Here is a 22650-nt window from a genome sequence, read left to right on the forward strand (position 1 = left end):
CCAGGCCGGCCCGTTGGATTTTGTTTCTAAAAACATTATTTCTACTTTATCTTAACTCATCTGTGTCTAGCAGCAGCCTGTTCCTTATAATTACAGGCCTCCTACCCCTTTTTGGAAAGTTAGGGATCTGTCGTTCTAATCCTTCTCTAGTCCTGTTACCTTCTCTAGACATTTTTAGTTTATAAAGCCTCCTTTTTTAAAGTCTTCATTCATTTATCAAGTATTTATTTAGTATCTTCTATGTAGTAGGCACTATGCTAAAGCTCTTGTGTAGTAATCCATTTACTTAATTGTGTCTTGCAATAAGTCTTTGCTCAAAACATCCCTTGCTTCCGTTTTACTACCTTGTTAAGAAGGGAGCATCTGTCTATACTCCCTAACTCAATTCATCAGATGTTAATGTTTAAAAAGAAATTAAAACAGGTTGGACATATGGCTAGTAAGCCATTTAAAACAGAGCAGGGAGTATATCCTTACAGCCAGTGTTCAGATACTTTGCGCTCTCCATTTTTAGTTCTGTGAGCACAATTTAAGCCAATTTACTAAGGCTCATTAACAATGAACTCTTACTTGTCAGTATTCAATAGCGTATATGTCTTTGGGGGGTTAAGAAGGTGAGGGAGGGAGTCACAATTAGATGGAATAATAATGAGGAAGTAAATGGCCTCTTGTTTCCTGAGGAGCTGTATTTTAACCCAGAGAGTGATATATTCAAGAGCCTGTTTTGGTCCTGAGGGAATATGTGCTGTGGTTTATGGGTGAGATAGTTCTCCCTTCAGTCACTGAGCACATTGGAAAGACGTAGCTCTGATTTTTATGCTCTGCGAACTTTGCATTCTAATTGTTCTCTAGAGGAGACTACTTTTTGCAAGGCAGGATTAGCTAGGGCTATATTCAGTGGCATTAGATACATTAAGTACGAATATAGATAAAAATGTACCAGTAAAATTTTAGTTCAGGAAAGAATAAAATCTTAGAAGGTGGGGTGATAGTAAAAACATGGTGTGATATAAATGGTTCCCTTAAAATGAAGTGTATACATTATCCTTTTATCATTTCAGTTCTTAATTTCCTAGACCTTCCACACTGTAGTTAAGGGCGTTCTTTTTGCATATCCCTAGCTTAATTTTTGATTTTCCCGACAGTTTCTTTTACCAACTCAGAGTGTTAGTTTGGATAATAAACCTTAGCTGAGATTGAGATAGTTTAGCTTCAGTTAGCAAGAGAAAAAAGTGTGTGAGAATAAGAGTTGATAGAATTAAAACTATGGATTCTGCCTGCATTTAGAATAATAATAATAAACAATAATAAAAATTATTCAGACCATAACCCAAGTAACTGTAAACCTCAAATAATTATAATTCATACTGTTTTTTTTCTGTTCTGAGAAACAGGATTGTAATAACAAGAGTAATAAAAATACAGACTTTAATTGGTGGATGGGCAGAGAGAATGACCAACACTCAGGAGGCCAGGACCTGTCTATTTTAAACCTATCTTTTTTGTATACCTGTGACTTGTAACGAGAGAGTAATGCAGTGGGTTTTAACGTGACACAGGCACTATCCAAATGCAGTCTCCCCAAAAATCCTCACTGAAGGCAACTACACTTAAAACAGTGAGGCTGTTGTCATCCAAAGGGATTCTGAAATTGTTCTTTCAACCAATTTTCAAACTCACTTCCTATGTTATATAAGCTTAGCTTACTTTTAGTCAGATGAGTCTTTTGAACCAAGTACTATTATCTGGTTTTATCCTTTGCTAAGACTTGGCTGTACTCAAGCATTGGTATCATCAGTGACATGTCAAATTATGGGAAGGCTTAACTTCCTGTGTTCCTTCACGCATCTCATCCTCTCTCCCATTTATTGGAAAAAACAAAGCAGTTTTATTGTTTGTGGTTATTGTATAATTTGATAATAGCTAACACTTATGTAGCTAGCATCTGTACCAGGAACTCTCCTAAGTGCTTTACAAATGTTAACTTGTTTAGCCTTCACAGCACCCGTACCTCGATTTTATAGGTGAGAAATAGGAGGCACAAAGAGTTGAAGTAGTTTGCCCTAGGTTTCATGGCTTTGAGTGGTGGAGCTGGCGTTTGAACTCTGTCTCTGGAACAGACGGGTGCTTTTAACCGCTCTCTTTTCTTACTTCCTCCACCTGCTTGATATGGATGGTGGGGAAGAGGGCAGGGTAGGACAAAACCCAGAAATACAGAGAGCTAGAGCTCTTACGTAATCCCAGCACTAGAAATGAGCAGTGCCAGTATTTGGGTATTATATTCTTACTGCCTTTCTTTCCTTCCTTTACGCCCTTCCTTCCATGAATCCTGTATTTACATAACTGAGATCAAACCTGAAAGACCTGTAAAGTATTATGGCCATCTTTCCATGTCGAAACGGAGTAGCCGTTTAGTCTTATACAAGTTTAAGCAGTGTTGTGGTAACATACATCTACATGTATCTTATCCGGTTAATTCCTAAGGGTGAGCTTCTGGAAGGGGTATTTCTGGGGCACAGAGTGTACCTATTTAAGTATTTTAATAGATAGTAACAAAATTTGTAAAATTTATACTCAGATCAAATGCAAATGATGTTTTAATTTGCATTTTTATTAGGTTACGAGTGTTTTCATTTTATGTCTCCCTTTGTGAATTGCTTCTGTCCATTTAAACATTAGGTTGTTGATCTTATTCTTCCAGATTTGTAACAAGCCCTTATATTTTAGGCTATTAACTGTAATATAATAAATATTTTCCCTTCCTTCTGCTCTGTTTCCAAATGATATTTATGATCTTATTATACTTTAGGTTTTAAAAATTAATAAGTACAGTGTTAGGTATTCACCATGATGATTAATTGTAGGTGCTGTTGTTTTTAAAATAAGTTATTTATTATACTGTATTTATTGTTTGAGAAAAACTGTAAGTAAATAATTGTAAGAAGTTTTGTTGGTTTTTATTGCCCTTTCTCTTTGAATACTTCAAGTAAGTGTAGTCTTAAGCTATGAATTCTAAGAGGGTTTTGAAATAAGATTAATGTCAAAACGGTCTTGTACAAAATTAGAATTGAGCTTAACATTTTTGAGTGTAATATTCCCTCCATTTTTCTTAGTTAACTGCCTGTTCAACTTTGCCTGTGTTTTAGGTATGTTCCACCAGAACAAGCCAAAGTGGTGGCATCAGTTCATGCATCTATTTCAGGGTCCTCGGCCAGTAGCACAAGCAGCACACCTGAAGTCAAACCACTGAAATCTCTTTTAGGAGATTCAGCACCAGCACTGCACTTAAATAAGGGCACACCTAGTCAGGTGAGTAGTCTTTAAGTGTTTGTAGGGATTTCTACTTAAGGAGGATTGAGTATCATGAATTTGAGAATTCCTTAAGACAGTAGCGTAACCCTGTATACTAGTAGCATTATGTCCTAATGATTAATAATACACTGAAAGATTTTTGGTTAATAATACAGTAAGAGTTTTGTATATTTTTGCTGTTTTGCTCTTGCTACTGTGAGTTTCTTTGAGTTCTCCACAGCTTTGAAATATATGCAGGAACATTGCTGTAGCTGTCTGTCATGTAACACAATTAGTAAAACATGAATCTGTGGTCACCATCAGAGTTAGAACAGTGTAGCCTCTGTGATGTATTTTCACAGAAAAGGATTTCTCAAGCAGCAGAACTTCCCCCCATGCCTGATTGTGAAGCATGTCTATCTTGGAAAAGCAGGTGGCTTTGCATTATGTACCTTATTCTAAAAAACTGAATAGACTGAAGTCTTTCCATAAGTTGGTACCTGGAATTTGTACTTCTGCATTTATTACAGTTTACTGAGCTGTGACAAATCTGTTACTATGTGGCATTCCAAGGTCTATTCTACACAACACTGGTTCTGAGGCATGGTACTATTTGAATTAAATCCCACTTCTTTAATAATGCACACTGGGGCATCTGGATAAATTGCTCCATTTTCATAACAAGTTTGAACAATGCAGAGAAGGGTTAAGTCAGGATATTGAAACTCTTCCTACGAATCAAGGATGTTCTCTGAAAGCCTTATCTCACTTCTTAGCAGTAAGTCCCTCTTGTGTCATGAGGTATATCAGCTGTTGTAATTACATTTCTTTGCTTTTGATTCTCTACTTAAAATTGAGAGGTAGTTTAGGAATAGATGTTGAAAATTTGTGCTTTTCAAAGAATACAGTACTCAAAACTACAGATATATAATAATAATAATAATCTTATAAACTGTGCTTTAAGCTTGGTGAATTGGAAATAGTGTTATCAAAATTTAGTAGATCTGACTGGAAACTCTTTATGGTTAATATGTGGTTTATAGTCCCCTGTTGTAGGTCGCTCTCAAGGGCAGCAGCAGGAAAAGAAGCAGTTTGACCTTTTAAGTGATCTTGGCTCAGATATATTTGCTGCTCCAGCTCCTCAGTCAACAGCTACAGCCAATTTTGCTAACTTTGCACATTTCAACAGTCATGCAGGTAAGTGTTTTTCCTGAGAGCTTTTGCCAGAGATGTGTATAAAGCACCAAGAAACATCCATTCTTTTTTAAACCTAATATCAGTAAACATTCTGTTGAGAATATTTGGTCCCCCATAGCTATTGAGGTGTGATGTAATCATGTAACCCTGGGGCTTTTTCATCGCAAAAGAGATTATACTTAATGTCAGATGTTAACATGACCTCTTTCTACAGAAAAATGGGAAAAGACTTTTCAGTTATTTTTTTACACTTTTATTATGGAAAATTGCAAATATTCAAAAGTGATCAGATAATGTAACCTTCGTGTAGTCACTCATGGCTAATCTGGTTTTGTTTATCATTCTGCTCATTTCCTCCTCATATTGTTTTGAAACAGATTTTAGACATGTTACTTTATTTTTAAATATTTTATATGTATCTATAAAACAGAAGGACTTTTTTGTTAAACATAACCATAGTAGTATTACCACTCCCTAAATAATAGTAATAATAATTCCTTAGTCAGTGTTCAGATTTCCACTCCAGTTCTCACACATACACACACACACACAGTCTGGATCTATTAATGCAAAATGGGGATATTCCAAATTTATCGTTCCTTCATTTATCAGCTGAAAAACTTCTTTACAAAACATTGGTTATCCAGTGGTATAATTAGTATAGCAAAGTCAATATATAATTGATTCTGATCAGTCAGATACCGGAATGAGTTGATTCCTTAGCATTTTTTAACGGTAACCTCTTTTTTCTTCAGTATCATTATGAATTCATAGATTTAAACCTTTGATGCATCTCAACTTTGTTGTCATTATTATCTTCCTTTGTCCCATCTTTGGGCTGGGAATATCTTCCAATTGGCTCCTGAGGCTGTAACTCCCTTTTTTATTCCCAGATTTAACATGTTTGTTATGAAGATTTTAACACACTTCACCAAAAGTTAGAAATTATGGAGTTTTATTTTGTTAACGAATATGCAAATATTGCAGTTACCTAGGTACCATTTAAAAATTGATTATTGAAATAGAGATGGATTCATTTGTATCTCTCTGTTATTGTAACAGTAACAGCAAATGGGCTTTGGAGTCAGAATGTCCTGAGTTCAGATGTTGATCTTGTCCCTTATTGTCTGTATAACCTTGGGCAAGTTACTTAACATTTTGTATTCTGTAAATTGGCTTTGATAACTTCCTAACTGGTGAGGAATTTAAGGGGTTTAGCATATAGAAGCTACAATAAATATTGTTTTTCCTTCTGTCTCTCTCACATACACAACACATACCACATATATGTTGTTCATATATATACACACATATATATATACGCACACAAGTATGTATACCTATATGCATTTAACACATAGGATCGTACTCCATATAGAGTTTTTATCCTGTGTAACCTTTGGATCTTTACTGAGGTTCCCCAAATGGTTTAGAGTCGTTTCCTAACAGCTTGTTAATGTTTTGAGTCTTCACAGTTGTTTCTTTATGCTTCTTTCTACTTTTTTAGAAGGTATGATGTAAATAGTCTAAAAACATCAGTTGTATTTGTATTAGAGATATGTGTGGAATCTATTTTGGATGCCAGTAAGCTTTGCTGTGTGTGTCATAGAAAGTTTACCCATCTGCATTTGTGAGTGGTTGAATTAGCATCAAACCAAATGCAGAACACTAATTTAAGAATTGATTTAATCATTTTGTGGCAGTTTTATTTGATAATTTGAAACCTTGCTTTATATTTTTGCATGTTTGTATAAGGATATTGGCTAAAGCTTATTATTTCGTTGTCACTGATTTCCATAACTTTAATTATAATCAAGAAAAATTCAAGACTATCTTTCTAAAATGTGTATTTCACTATTTTCAGAGCACAGCAGAAACCACTGCTTACAGAATTAGATTCCCTATTTGTATTTTAGAACTGATTTTTTGTTTTTTTATTTGTTATTTTTTTTTTTAAAGATTGGCAATCTTCTTTTTTTTCCTTCTTCTCCCCAAAGCTCCCCAGTACATAGTTGTATATTCTAGTTGTAGGTCCTTTTGGTTGTGCCGTGTGGGACACTGCCTCAGCATGGCCTGACGAGCGGTGGCATGTCTGGTGAAACCCTGGGCTACTGAAGCAGAGTGCACAAACTTAATCACTTGGCCACAGGGCCAGCCCCTGATTTTATGTTCTTTTACTCACCTCTGAGATTGTGATACCTTTTTTCCTTTCCTTTCCTTTCAATTTGACAATCTGGCTTGTAGTTGGATAGTAACTTGTAGTTGGATAGTAATGGTATAGAATATATCATTCATATATGGACACCCCAAAATGTGCCATTTGAGATAGTTTGAAAAATTGTAGAAAAACTGCTCTTCAGCCTCATTTCTTTCTAGCAAGTATTAAAGGAACTTTTTTGTTTCAAATGTTAATAAAAGCATTTTCTGAGGACATGCTACAGAAGGAAATTATAATGTAATTTAATGTATATTTGTGTGCATCTGTGTTTGCTTTAAAAAGGGATCCTAGGATGAAGAGGATCTCTTTTTCAGGAGAGATTATACTGAGAAGAGTAGAAGTCAGGAAGCTTGGTTGTTGGGGCTGTGGTAGGTTTCCCTTCTCCTACATTAGCTGAGCAGCAAAAGCCCAGAAAATGTGGAGAGCCTCTTTTCCCTTCACCCTCCAGGTGGGAAGCCAGTTCCCCCTCTGACCAGACAGGAGCCCCAGCTCTCTGTTCCCACCCTTGCTTTTGAATGCAGGCAAAAAGAGTTGGTAGAAGAATCAATGAATATAGAGTTAGCCTTCTGGATTTTATGAATATTCTGGATTTATCTCAATTTTAGGTTTATTGAAATACAATTTAAAATGACTGACTACCAAACTTTTTTGTAAATTTTCCATTTATTTCATGTTTCCCGTGTGTTTTTGTTTTTAGTGCAATTTGTGAGTATTCACTGATCAGGGAATTAATGTTAAACTTTTCTGTGTAGCCGTGTCACTGCAGGTCTGCAGACTGATGTAATTCATACCATGGTTGCACTCAGGCTTTTGAAAAACAGCTCCCTGAAAATCTTCTTTGAAAATAATAGCCATCGTTTAATAGTAGAAAATTATAAAGAAAAATAAATGAAACCTATGATTTTATCAGATTGATAGGAGATGGAAGATCTTAACTATTTTGTCTCCTTTTTACGTATAGTGGAAATGGTAAGATAGATGACTCTATGAGGAAATAGGTTAATAACTATGTAGATTAGGTCAGGTTGCCTAAGGGTAGTAGTTTTTTAGCCTGAAATTCTTATTTACAAATGACTACTCAAACCGCCTTTTTAAAACTTCATTTGATTGCAGGAGAATAAAATATATATGCATATTGCAAGAAGAAGCTAATAAAATTACTCATTTAATTTCCCTTCTAGTATAGTTGATGTCATCTTTTACATTTTACTTTGCAGTAGATTTTAGGTGTAAATCAGTGTCATGGTTCAATCTGAAATGTTTTTTTCCAGAGCCTTTGCAAGCACTCTGAATCTTTATTTTTCCATATATGGTTCACAGATAGAAGTTATTGATAGCTGAGTTCTCGCTCTGAAATTCTTTTTTTTTTTAGTAGTAGGTGAAAATTTTCGCCTGAGCAGATTGATGTGACAAATGGGAGCTTTAATAGCAAATGATAATTATTCAGATATGCCAGTCTGGTTAGCATTGTTTTGTAGGGAAACCTGTTCTTTTGCAGATAGTTTAATAGCTTAAAAGCCGGAAGTCTTTACCTTTCATCTGAACATTCTGGCTAAGATGGTGTATGTGGTTGTCTGTCAGCGGTGGGATCATTGTGTTCAGGAAAAGTCATCTACAGAAATATACATGCAGTTAAAAACATAATTTACCTACAGAATGTAGTAGTCATTCTGCCTGGTAATAAACATATCACCAAACCTATGAACTGTAAACTGCAGGTGATTTTTGTCCCACCTTATACTAGGGATGTCAAATTCAGTTGGCTTGCCACCCGGTTAACCCAAGTGAGTGATATTTGGAAGTGTGGAAGGAATTGTGGGGATGTTAAAATCTCCTGTTGCCACATGGAAATATAGATTTAGCATTACTAGTTATATTGATTTTCTTTTAAGAAAAGCAAGAAATCTTGTTTAATGTGAAATGTTGTCTTTTTAAACTTTGGGAATTGACAAAAAAATTTAAAATATTGTATAGGTGAAATAAAGTGTATTTGTCAGCTGAATTTGATAAGGGATGTTAGTTTCCATCCTCTGGTCTCTACATTTATCTTTGAGTACTTGTTTCTCATGGAGGAGGAAAGACTATTCTCAGCAAGACTCAGGCTCATTAACATAGTTCGTTAAATTCTAAACTGAGTCAACATCTTTGTACTTTTTGAAATAAGATTATTTAAAAAGCATCTTTACTATTTTGTAGCATTCTTTTTAGTTTGGATTTCTTTGTATAGTTATTGCTTGAGGTTCCAGATTATAATTTTTGTATTATTGAATTTATTAGTTTAATTTCCAAAGTTGTGTTTACCAAAGTTTCATTCCACAGCACTTAGAAATTTTAAAAGTTGCTATAACCAGTTGTTGAAGACAGTGAATAGATTCAGTGTCTCCAAATAAAAACTTGATAGAAGTATTATAAAGCTGTGTCTTGCCATAATGAATAAGTATTTGATTAATGTGTTTAGTGCTCTGGTTGGAAATCACTGGGGAAATATAAATGTGATAAAATAGACTTGACCAAACAAAATGGATTGTATTGGACTGATGTTTTCCTGATGATGTTTGAAATGTGCTAAATTTATGTTTTCCCCCCATGTTTTAAATATAAGTTAAATGTAGAGTATATATTATTATATACTACATGTTCATATATATTTGAGGTATAAGCAATAAACTAGCTTTGGGATCTAATTCCTATTTCTACAAGGGACAGCTATATTTCATTTGTTGTTCTCAAATGCACAACTGAATTGTTCAAAAAACTTAGAAACTTGCATTTTGGAATATTAATTCACTCTGAATTTGAGAGCTTCCTATAACATGTTCTCTTTTCATTTGCTTTATAATTGTATTATCTATAATATATTTTGGCCTCATAAACTTATTTTGTCTTTTAGCAGAATTTTCTTCTTTTTGGCCTAGTATTTCAAAGCTCTTAAAGAGTGTATTCTTACTGTCTCGTAAGTTGTAGAGCGGTAGTGCTGGATTTGCAGGCAGAGACCTTCTAGTGGGTCCTCTCATTTGGCTAGTGAGGAAACGTGCAGCCAGAACAACTGAGGCCTTGTCCGAGGCTGTGCAGTTACCTATGTTAGGATGCAACTCTGACTGTTATCTCAGATTCTCTTTCCACCAAACTCTGCTTGGTTATTGGTATTCTCAGCAATACTAAGAGGTAACTGTGTTTAAACTTGTATTATATTTACTATTTAAACGTGTTTCCAAAATGTTTTTCAAGAAGTTAATTTTTAAATTTATTATTTGTCTGTTAGAGTTTCTTCCATTATATTTATTTTGAGGAAAGTAAAATTTCAGCCTATAGAGAAATTGAATTTTATCCTATTAAGTAAAAATAGTGACAACATTACATGGTATTCAGAAAATACAGAATTTATATTGTTAAGCAATAAGCAGCCTTTTAGGTACTTCTTTGTGGTGTTTGAGAGATAGGACAAGCAAGTTTAAAAAAGATTTTCAACAACAAAATGTGAGCAGTGATATGTGGGAAAGCACCTTGCATGTCAGAAGTGCTGGGTGTGAGTACACTGGAATTTATTAACCTGTTTATCTTACTTAGTTTGTCATAAGCCTTTTTGTTCTTTTATATGATTTCTTTAATGGCTGCATTTCATAGTATGATCCATAATATATTTACCGATCCTTCATTGCTAGCCATTTGAGTCTGATTTTTTCATTAAAATAAAAAACACGTTGTTTAGCTATTAGGTACAACCTAACTCATTTGCAAGATTATTTCTTTACAAGAACTTCCTAGAAGTAGAACTACCTGCACAGGATCTAAAATGGCTGACTTGTACTCTGTTGATGACATTGAACATTTCTCCATCTTTTGGACCTGCTTTTCATTCCTACCACATAGTAGTCCCTTTCCCGCATCCCAACCACTTCTTATTCTCATCATACCCTCTATAAAAATTTTATGCAGCTTCTGTTTTGGCCTTTAAAAAAGAAATCTTTTGAGTTGTTTTACTTTGTTACATATTTTAAGTTTAGAGAAGCCTAGAATTTTGCTCTCAGGTTGATGACCAGTTGGGAAGTATCAGTTGGTCTTTTTTGCTGAGTATGAGTAGACTTTTGTTATAATTTTTAGTAGTTTTTATCATTTCTTAAATTTTAGTATGTGCTTAAAAATGGCAGGCTTCTAATAGAATGTGATTATCTTCAATTTATTTGACAGTCATGTATCTCTTGTTATACAGCCACGTTTGTTTTTGTTTTCCATTTTTATATGCCATGGTGTAACATAGCTGTAAACTTTAATAAACGACCCCCCCAAAATAATGTAATTAAACCATCTTCTATCATTATTTTAGATTCACATAGCTGAAGAATCACTCATTACCATTTTAACTCTGAATTTTCCAGAATGTATCCTATGTCCTAAATTTCTGTCTGCTTTACTGTAACTCATGTATTTAGTGCTCTTAATTCAGAGTTTCCTTTAATAGAGTCATTTTTACAGTACTATTCCTGGGGTCACTCAAAGAGTATGGTGTACAAATTTATCATTTTACACTTCAGTGTTTTTGGAAATTTCTGGATACCCTTTAATAAATTGCTTGAAATTGGGTTAAATACTGGTAGGATTTAAAATCTGATTTATAAGTCAATTCTCTTTGAAGTGAAGTTTTGAGAAATAGAAACTTTTCATGAAGTTCTTAAATTCATTTGTGGTGTTTTCATTTATCGTTTTCATATTCGTTAACATATATTGTTCCTTACCATTTACAGCTCAGAATTCTGCAAATGCAGATTTTGCAAACTTTGATGCATTTGGACAGTCTAGTGGTTCGAGTAATTTTGGAGGTTTCCCCACAGCAAGTCACTCTCCTTTTCAGCCCCAAACTACAGGTAGAGCTTCTCCAGCATTATGCTTAAATGTTTACTTTAAAAACAAAAGAAAAGTCTCTAGGCGTATTTTTGAAAAATTACTCTAAACTTAAATTCTATAATTACCTAATTTTAAAATAGTTCTGTCTTACAAAGCTCTGGGGAAACCTGACGTTTGTATTTTTTCTGTGTTCATTTGTTTTTCTGAACTCTTTGGTATGTTGTCTAATTCACGACATCTGTTCTCCTCCTTTTCCTGCACATGAATCTTCCTTAAATTTCTTGGACACAGAGGCATTAAAGTACTAAAAGTTTTTAGTTCACAGAACACATTGATTGAGGCTCTGAATAAAGGAAGCTAATTGATCGCTTCCATAGAACTAAAAGTTTAAGTAATATTCAGAGCAAAAAGCTTGAGAAAATAAGTGTTATTAGTCAAGAGTAGATTTTTTAATGATCACTTTAATCAAATTTTGAAATACTTTTCTGTGCAGGAATTGGTCTTTAAACATGGATACTCTCATGTAAACTGTATTGCTTTCAGAAACTCATTAAACCCTTGTTTAGATCTTTGGCTGATTACTTTTCTTTCAACTTTTAGCTCTGTGTATTGTCTTAAATCCTTTTCTTTCAATTTTCTTTTTTTTTTTCCTTTAAATTTCATCATTTACATAATTTCTGGCTGTCCAGCATTTAGAATGCTTTCATCTAGCTGCAGTTTTGGGGAATTTACTTCAGCTTTTCCTCTCCAGGCTACCAACAGTAAGTTCTGTTGTCAAGTAGGCGTCTTTTACTAATTTGTATGTTTTATACTGTATTTCATGGGTTTTCAATTATAAAATGGTAATCGTCTTTTAATAATAATCCTACATACATTCCCGCTTTTACTCCCTCTTCACTATTACTAAACTCAGGCTCAGAACACAATGGTATGTAATAAAAGAATTAGTTGATTTAATAATTCAATTTTTAATAATTTCTTCATGCAGTTTTGAAAGCTGAATATGTACTTTGTTCACCAGCTACTTGTAACAGATCATAATCTTTCAAATACAAACACACGTTACTTAGTTTTAATGGAAAACAGCCAGAGTTTAATTTCTGAAAGAAATTTTACCCATATATATTTGTTTTATAATGTTTAAAAAACTGATCGATGGAAAGTTTGTGTTTTTCTTTTTAGTAGCAATATATCTTTTCTGTTTTAAAAATATTTGTGTGCTTTGCTATCACTTTAATATATAACTAATGTAAATACTATTTTGATTGCTGAAACTAATGTTTAGGCATAAAGAACCAATTTCAAAAGAGTAGGATCAGAAGCATAGAATGAAGTACTGGCTTTGCTCTTTTCTTAGTACTTTAGGTCCAGAGCAGACATTAAAATCTTAGCAGGAAATATAAAATAGTGACCATTAGGTGAATTGTGCTCTATGAAGTAAAAAATTGCAATAGTATTTAAATTATTTATATATTGTGTACTGTAATTTTTATTCCTTGAACTATATAATAGAGCATGGTTTTACTGAGGACATTATGGTGGTGTATGCACATTGTTAGTTATTAGGTGGAATTAATAGCTCTTCAAGTAAAAGAAGTCTAAAGCTCAAAGACCACCTTTTAAGAAATTTTGGATGAAAATCTTATATCTTAAACATTTTAAATCTCTACCCTGAGATTTGTTTCAACCAAATCTCCATGGAGATGCAAAAGCATGTGGTGGAAGACACTTTGTGTCTTGCTTGTGGAGTCTGTTTAGGGAGAACTAGTAAAAGGTCATAGTGTGTAGCTCAATGTTCTGTAAAGTAACTGAGTCAAACCAGGTAGCATGGAGTTGCTCCCCTTGTGAATTACATTCTTCGCTCCCAGGGTAGATAATTACACATAGAAACTTGTTACCCTTCATGTTGCCAGGCCTTTGAAAATCTAGCTTCACAAATTATAAAAAGTCGTATGTAGATGATTAAAGTTAAATGCTGTTTTCCAGTTATTAATTTTAAGAATGTAGGATTGCTTCTAGAACATGTTATTTAGGAAGAAATGATCATATAATCTATCAAAGGATATTGGGAAAAGTGTAGAAACTTCAAGTGTTCTGTTTATTCTGTTACAGGTGGAAGTGCTGGATCAGTAAATGCTAATTTTGCTCATTTTGATAACTTCCCCAAATCCTCCAGTGCTGATTTTGGAACCTTCAATGCTTCCCAGAGTCATCAAACAGCATCAGCTGTTAGTAAAGTTTCGACGAATAAAGCTGGTCTACAGACTGCAGACAAATACGCAGCACTTGCCAATTTAGACAATATCTTCAGTGCTGGGCAAGGTACCAAGCTTTACACACAACAAATACAAATTTTTGTGTTCAGCAGTCCTCTAAGTTTGGTTGTATTTCTTAAAATCTGAGGATGCTGTGCTATTCTTAGTTGTTATATAGAAATTTTGTCTACAGTAAATGTTCATGACTATATGGCACATTTTGAATCTGAAATATCAACTACAAAACTGAAGGCATAGAAATGAATTTATAAACTTCTAGTTTTAGAAGAAAATAATTGACAAATATTTAATTTTGTATTAGAAAGCATGCTTTACTGTTCTAAGTCCAAAAAGGGCCAAGAAATCCTTTTAATAGAGCTGACTGGAAGGTCTATAATATATTCATCTTGAACCATTTTCTCTTAATATTTATTTTTTTAAAGAAAACATGATTTTTACACTGTATTTTTATACTCAGCTTTGGTCTTAAAGACCAGTATTTTGCCTCTCAAAATGCATAGTGCAAGCAAGGGCCTGCTTTCAGGCTGGATTCTGTCCCCTGATGTCTGGGCCTGCTTTCTCATCCCCAGAGTGAGTGTAGGAGTAGCACTGAACTCATGGAGTTGTGTTCCATCTGTTGTTGCATGTAAGGCATTTAGCACAGTGCATGGCCTATAGTGAGTGCTTAGTAAATGTTTCCTCTTACTACTCACTCTAAGTTTTCCTGGACAGTCTTGGGAAAATGGTATTAATAGGTTGTTCACATTAAGTCCAGCATTTTATGAATTTATATGTTCACTTGAATGAGATGCCTGTGTTTTAGAGATGGTAATGTAGCACTTTGAGAATTTCTTCTTTATGCACAGTTTAGATTTGTTATTGGTACAGAGTCTTAGTGTTTGTAGAAACAATATTCTGTCTTTACCACAGTGGTGTGTATAGCTACTAATAATGGTCCAGTATTTCCTAGATTATTTATTAGGTAAAACTCCAGAATCCTGTCCATTTATTTGCTTAGTTCCAGATCAGTTTTAAATTTATATATGTTCCATTGCAAATTTGGTTGATAAGTTGAAAGTGTAACTTTAAATTTTTGGTGTAAATTGTGTTTGTTTGTTCACAGGTGGTGATCAGGGCAGTGGCTTTGGGACCACAGGTAAAGCTCCTGTTGGTTCTGTGGTTTCAGTTCCCAGTCAGTCAAGTGCATCTTCAGACAAGTATGCAGCCCTGGCTGAATTAGACAGCGTTTTCAGCTCTGCAGCCACCTCCAGTAATGCATATACTTCCACAAGTAATGCTAGCAGGTACCTGCTTAGTGTTCCTGCTTTGTGTTTTATCTTTTAATCTTTTTTCAACTCTGAATAATAATGTTGTTAAATAATAACTATTTTGGGGTGTAATTTTTAAAGTATTTAATATTTGTATAAATTTGAGGAGACTGAGTTTAATTTGCTAATAAAATAATACACTTTGAATAATTACCATAATTTTATCTTTTCATTTAATCAGAAGTATTCCTCCTTGAAATACCAAAATGTAATTAAGAGTATGTACACGTCTCCAAATGGTCAGTTATTTACAGATTTAATTATACTCAGCAGAGAACTGTTTAGGGTACAGTTTTCAGTCATGAAGGCTAAATACTGAAAGTAACATATTGTAGCCTTAGTTGTAAATAAACATTTTTAGAGATGTTTGTACCAGGACCCGACACCACTTCTCTCTCTCTTCCATGTCACAGTGGTATTTACAAATAGTCATATCTGTTACTGTGTTCTGGGGTATCTGGCGTAAAGGAATTCTTGGCAGCAGGAAGCCTAACACATTTTAACAACATCAGATCTTTAAAAACTCTTCTAGTTTTGACTTCTTCATTTAAGAGTTAAGGAAACAGACCTAGAAGTACAGGTGAATTACCTGTACAGTGTTTTATGCATCTCTTTGTTTTCCATTTCTAAGCTTGTCTCTTCTTCTTTCTTTTGTTATCCTAGTAGCTGATTTCCCTTTAGCACCTTTTCTAGAGAGAAATGGTGGGATTGTAGCACTAACTACTTGGGTTCTCCAGTAATAAATTTTTTGTATGCCAGATGGAAAAAATTGAATCCAAAGAATAAAATTTAAAATGTTTATATATTTTTTGTTTTATTAATATTGTCTACGTTGGACATATGTAATAGTGGGCCAAAACAAAGTGGCCATGAAGTCTGGAAACATAGACAGGTATACAAAACAAATAGTTTATTGATACTACATTACTGTACGTAGTGGGCCACAGAGTGTGGTCCATGGAATGTTTGGAATACCTGAGTCCCTTTCAAGGTTAAAATTATATTCATAGTGATTCTGAGAGGTTTATTTGTGTTTTAATAAAATTTAATAAAATTACATTTTTACTGCTTCATCAAGAATATTAAGAAAAACTGAACCAACAATATTCATAAGTAAAACTGAATGTGTGGTGGTAAGAAATATGATGATTCATAGGTGGCTACTCGCATGGTTTGGTGCCATGGCCTCAATTCGTGCTAAGACGCCGGCATGTTTTACCTGCCATTGTTCTTGCACCATCAGTAAAAATGTCAGTTAGTGAAATCTTGACCTTTAACTATGTCTTCTTAATTGTCCCTGTGTTGAAGTGAGGTGTACATCAAGCGGTTCTTGATGTATCGATGCATATTGAAGTGTGATGGCTGTTTTGAGGTAAACCAACTTGTGTGGTTGTTTGAGTTGTGGAATGAACCAGCCACTTGTTTTATGGAACACAATTTTTCCTTGAATGTATGACTGTGATAGATATTTGGCAAACATTTTCTCAAAAATGGAATATTTTATTCTGTCACTTTAAGGAAAATAACTGATAATATTCACACTTTCAAGCAATTATTAGAATTTTGCAAAACTTATTGACCTCACCATGAGCTTGACAGCTTCCCATTACTTTTCTGATGAAATGGGTGGTGATATTAATGACTGTAATTTTTTGATTTTGTGTAAAGAAATGTGTTGACATTTGGAAGACTGGCATCAAGTATTTTCCAAATGATATAAAAGCTGTAGAAGATTCATTTAAAGTGCGAGATAGACTAGTGGATGTTACTTTAAGAGAGTACAAAAATCTTTATTGATATGGTTTCAAATTCCATATTGCAACCAACCTTTAGGAAACTATCACTGTTGTTTTTGGTATGATAAAGAAAATATCCACAATTATCTGAAAAATCTGTTAAAATATCCCTATTTATTGTTCAACTTCGTATCTATGTGAGGCCAGTTTTTCTTCCTATACTTCAACCTAAATAACATACCGCAGCAGATTGATCTTCTAGTAAGCCAGCCATTAAAGGGATTTGCAAAAGTATCAAAGTGTTACTCTTCTCAGTAAGTTCCTTTTATTTTGGAAAATCTAGTTATTTGTCATAAAAATGCTCCATATGTTAGCATGTAGTGATTGCTGTATTATTTTCAAATGAATAAATTTTTAAAAATTTCTGTACTGTATGTATTGATAAATATACCACACTTAAACAAAGGCTCTTTGGGGTTCTTCATAATTTTTCAGAATTTAAATGTGTCCTGAGACTTAAAGTTTGAGAACTGCTGTGATACATGAATGTTCATAATTATTTGTTTCCACATTTTATGGCCACCCTGTAGATAGATTACCCTTTCTTTTTTTATATGAACTGTTTCAATATTTGTTTTTAGCAATGTTTTTGGAACAGTGCCAGTGGGTGCTTCTGCACAGACACAGCCTGCTTCTTCAAGTGTGCCTGCTCCATTCGGAGGTATGTGTTTCTGCTGTATATATACTGGTTTTTATGAAGAGCCAAATGTATATTGTAAAGCATTTTCTTAGGGGTACCAGAAGACAGTCAAAGCAAGGATTTATTATGAGACAGCTCTAGTTATCTATCTTTAAAAATATATAAACAAATACTTTAGATAATTGAATACAAATGTATTAGGATTTTATTGTGTATTTTATAATTTTTTAAAGCTACACCTTCCACAAATCCATTTGTTGCTGCTGCTGGTCCTTCTGTGGCATCTTCTACAAATCCATTTCAGACCAATGCCAGAGGAGCAACAGGTAAGAAATAAAGATAGATTATAGAACAGTAAACTTTGGAAAAGGTATTTGTTGCAGAGACACCATGTGAAAAACATCAGAAAATAAGGTGTCTTTCTTCCTGAAGTGAATGGGAGATAGATGGGAGAGTCTGTCTATAAAGGCAAATGCTAACTGAAAATTTATAAAATCCTGAAATTTAATATTTGAAAGGGACCTTAAAAGTTATCTAGTGCCCACTGCTACTCAGTTAAAGCTTTCATTTTTCAGGTGAGGAAGCTCAAGCATGGAGACGAAACTTCCTTGAGCCACACAGCTAACTTATGACAGAGATAGTACTTGAACACAGTAATTCTGACTTATTTGGTTGCCTGGTTTCAGAGTTACTGGTTATAACTCATTCAATCTCAATAGGAAAAATTTATGAGAAGTTTGTTTTGTTTTGTTTTTTGCTTCTCATGAGATTGCAAGGGATGAATGGACTTTGTTACATGAGGACTTAATAATCAGGTCTTTTTCTAATGCATATCTCTTTTAGAGTGTTAACATTTTTAATTATCTATTTATTTAATTTTTCTGAGGAAGATTCACCCTAAGCTAAGTTCCACTGCCAGTCTTCCTCTTTTTGTATGTGAGCCACCACCACAGCAACAGCATAGCCACTGGCAGACAAGTGGTGTAGGTCCATGCTTGGGAACTGAACCTGGGCTGCTGGAGCGGAGTGTGCTGAACTTAACCACTAGGCAACCTGGGCTGGCCCAACATTTTTTAACTTGTGGGAATAATATTTGAATATTTTTTCTTTTGATAGCCTTTTTTGTCTTAATCCTCTTTATCCCTCTCTCTCTTTTTTTTTTTTTGGTTCATACTGCAAGCCAGACATATCTTTCTTGTAATGTACCTTTTTGTTTTAGATTGGCACCTGAGCTAACAGCTGTTGTCAATTTTTTTTTCCTTTTTCTCCTCAAATCTCCCCAGTTCCTCATTGTATATTTTAGTTGTGAGTCCTTCTAGTTGTGGCACGTGGGACACCGCCTCAGCGTGGCCTGACTAGCAGTGCCATGTCTGCGCCCAGGATCTGAACCAGTGAAACCCGGGGCTGCCAAAGCAGAGCACGTGATTTTAACCACTTGGCCATGGGACCAGCGTGTCTTGTAATGTACCTTTCGATCTTTGTCTTATTACTCTGAACACCAGAGCTATTTGGCAATACTTCAGACTGTCAGCAAGTGCATGTGGTGTGGCTTAATACCCATTAAGTCTAGAGTTTGTCAGCTTTGTTTTGTGCCCCAATAATTTTAGAACTAAAGCCTAAACTCCAGTTATAGCATATGTTAATGTGAAATCTTGAGAGATAAGGTACTTTGGAACATTGCAATTAAATTTGCTCCATTAAGAGTTAGTGGGGCTGGCCTGGTGGCGCAGGAGTTAAGTTCACACGTTCCATTTTGGGGGCCCAGGGTTCACCAGTTTGGATCCTGGGTGCGGACATGGCACTGCTTGGCAAGCCATGCTGTGGTGGCCATCCCACATATAAAGTAGAGGAACATGGGCACGGATGTTAGCTCAGGGCCAGTCTTCCTTAACAAAAAGAGGAGGATTGGCGGCAGATGTTAGCTCAGGGCTAATCTTCCTCAAAAAAAAAAAAGAAGAAGATTTAGTAATTAGGGGTTTGCCCCATGGCTGAGTGGTTAAGTTTGTGCACTCTGCTTCAGTGGCCCAGGATTTCACCAGTTCAGATCCTGGACGTGGACATGGCACCGCTCATCAAGCCATGCTGAGGCGACATCCCACATGCCACAACTAGAAGGACTCACAACTAAAAATATACAACTATGTACCAGGGGGCTTTGGGGAAAAAAAGGAAAACATAAAATCTTTAAAAAAAAAAAAAAAAGTAATTTTTAGCAAACCTCTTTGTCACTGGCAAGATTAAGAATTGTGATTTTAGGAGTTTGAAGTATAATTTTGCTTTTTCACATAAATGTCTTTAGTCATAATTTGTTGGTGTCTTGCATAATAGGTGTTTAATAGGTATTTGAATTTCACACAATTTAATTTTTAAAAAATGGTTTGTTTTAATTCAAGTATACCTACTCGATTGTTTTACATTTCTTTTGTGTTTTGGACAAAAATATATTATTCATCAGTTGTGATATATGCAGTTTTCTGTTTCTTAGTATATTATTTCTACTTGAATTTGTAAAATGTCTCATGGCACATGAGTTTTTGTACATTGTCTCGTGTAATCCTCTTAACTCTCATCAAATAAATGTTTTAATTACTTTTTGACAGCAGAGGGAACTAAGGCGCAGAAAAGTTAAGTGAATATGTTTTGGGTGCAGCCAAACTTGTGTTCAAATCCTGATTTAGTATTTACTTGCTAGGTGATCCAAAGAAAGCTTTTTGTATATTCTTTTTTTAATGAATGAAGTAAAGATGAAAGGGAGATGTACTAACATTTGTTGAGTGTTTAAAGTTATTTGCAAGATACTGTTGAGCTGTTTATAGCTGTTATGACCCCATTTAACAGCTGAAGAATGGAAACATAGATTATACCTTGACTGAGGGTGTGTTATTCTAACTTCTCTGAGCCTTATTGTTGTCCTTTTCTGTAGAATGTGAACAATATTCTCTGACTGGCAGGGTTTTGTGAGAATTAGATGATGCAGACCACTGTGCGTGGTCTTTGAATTATTGTATGTACTTGGTAAATCTTTCCTGTTATTTTCCTTTCATGACTGTACCTCTGAGTTGGTTCTGTCAGAGTTAAGGGCTTTTTTTTGCTTAGGTTATTTAGAGTATGAAAGTCCTTTAAAGTTAAGGTTCTCAGTAGGATGTAAAATAATATATAACGTACAATGTATGTTGACATGATATAAAGTAATTTTAAGATTAACCTAAGCAAAATTTATCGAGAGGTAAATCTACTGTGTTTACAAATTTTTAGTTCAGGGTAAAATTTTTCAATTATAAACTATTTTGAATTTTTCATATTGATCACCTTTATTAGTTATTGAATTAACTAAAAGTAAATGTTAACTACGTATGTTCTTATTGAAGCTGAAATATAAACATTTCTTTGACAAATACTTTATGCTTAGGAATTTCCAATGTTTTATGCCATCAAAATTAATATTATTTCTTTAGGAAATATTTTTTATTTCTTTCACATGTAATAATATTGCTAAATTCCATTTGAGGTAGCTTTTGAAAGAGGGAATTGCATAATAGTTTTATGTGAAATTTTAACCATTTTACTGATATATTTCATGCTTTAAATACACATTTTAATAATTTTTTTTTTCTGCATTTCTAAAGCTTTGGCGCTTTAACTTTATGTTACATGGAAACCTTCATTAGGAGATGAGCCAGTATGTCCTAAGTCCTTTCTTATTTTAGGCTTCTATAAAATATTTAACATTCTTTTTTTTTCAGAGCCCTCGATCCCTTAAATCTAATTGAGTTAATATAATTTTTAATTTTTAGGAAATTCTCTTATAACTCTTAAATCTCTCCTTTGCCACTGAACGAATAGCCTTTATTTCCTAACATTCATTTTAATGAATGAATGAATGATTTTAAAGATTTTTTTCCCCAAGGAGATAGACTTAGAGAAATGTAGAGCTCAAGGAATCATAGTAGCATCTAGCCCACTATCCCTGTTTTATTACCTAGGTGGAAACCAATTTCATGAATTTGCCTTGAGGGTTCAAAATTAATTAATGACTAATCTAATATTAGTATCTAGAACTCTTCTAAACCAGCACTATTTTCATTCCAGTGGAACATATAGCCTCCATATTTATAATTTATTTTTGCATTGATGAAACTCATACATGTCAGCATTATATGCTATTTCTTGTTTTCATCTAAATACTCAGTAAGCCCACCTAACCTATCTAGTATATTCTGGAAATGGAGATTAATACAAAAATGGGATGGTCATGGATAAGGAAAAGCAAAGGAAAAAACCTAAATAGAAAGTTACATGGACTGTGTAGAACATGTTTGTTTATAGAAGTGATTTATTCTCCCTACATTCTCACCCTCAGTTTACTCTTAATGTTTGGATATTTGAACATCTCTAACATTTAATAATCTGCACTTGGCACTTTTACCAGCCAATAAAGACAGTAAAGTTTAAAAAAATAACACATACACAAAATTAAACTTCATAGTGGTCTTGAGAAAATATTTGCAAATCATTTATCTGATACTTGTGTGCAGAATATATAATGACGCTTACAACTTAGTAATAACGGGACAACTCAGTTAAAAAATGAGCAGAGGATTTGAATAGACATTACTGTAAAGAAGATATACAGATGTTCAGTAAGCTCATGAAAAGATATTGAACATCGTTAGTCATTAGGGAAATATAAATCAAAACCACAGTGAGGGGGCTGGCTCCATGGAGTAGTGGTTAAGTTTGGCACGCTCTGCTTTCGCAGCCCTGGTTTGTAGGTTTGGATCCCAGGAGCAAACGTATAACATTTGTCAGCCATACTATAGCAGCAACCCACATATAAAGTGGAGGAAGACTGGCACAGATGTTAGCTCAGGGCTAATCTTCCTCAGCAAAAAAATCCCCCCAAAAAACCAAAAACCAGAAAACACCACAGTGAGATATCACTTCATACCCACTAGGATTGCTGTAATCAAAAAGAGACAATAATAAGCACTGAGGGAATTAGAAAACTTTTGCTAGTGGGGATGTAAAATGGTATAACTCCTTTGGAAATCAGTTTCTCAAAAAGTTAAACATAGAGTATCAT

At 34.2% G+C, this 22650-nt stretch overlaps 1 protein-coding gene across 25 annotated transcripts in view; it reads left to right on the forward strand.

The window, feature by feature from the left end:
• The window catches only part of AGFG1 (ArfGAP with FG repeats 1), a 75468-nt gene that overhangs the window by 44486 nt on the left and 8332 nt on the right, over window positions 1-22650 (forward strand). For 11 of the 25 annotated variants that reach the window (XM_070618490.1, XM_070618491.1, XM_070618492.1 and 8 more), the window contains exons 4-11: window positions 3147-3309; window positions 4335-4488; window positions 11449-11568; window positions 12238-12309; window positions 13661-13870; window positions 14927-15107; window positions 17509-17588; window positions 17801-17893. In XM_070618490.1, the coding sequence (XP_070474591.1) occupies window positions 3147-3309; window positions 4335-4488; window positions 11449-11568; window positions 12238-12309; window positions 13661-13870; window positions 14927-15107; window positions 17509-17588; window positions 17801-17893 (1073 nt within the window). The remainder of the gene's footprint in view (window positions 1-3146; window positions 3310-4334; window positions 4489-11448; window positions 11569-12237; window positions 12310-13660; window positions 13871-14926; window positions 15108-17508; window positions 17589-17800; window positions 17894-22650) is intronic. The other 14 variants (XM_070618495.1, XM_070618493.1, XM_070618496.1 and 11 more) reach the window with 2 other exon arrangements.

Source organism: Equus przewalskii, chromosome 5, assembly GCF_037783145.1.
Source record: "Equus przewalskii isolate Varuska chromosome 5, EquPr2, whole genome shotgun sequence".
Classification (NCBI taxonomy): domain Eukaryota; kingdom Metazoa; phylum Chordata; class Mammalia; order Perissodactyla; family Equidae; genus Equus; species Equus przewalskii.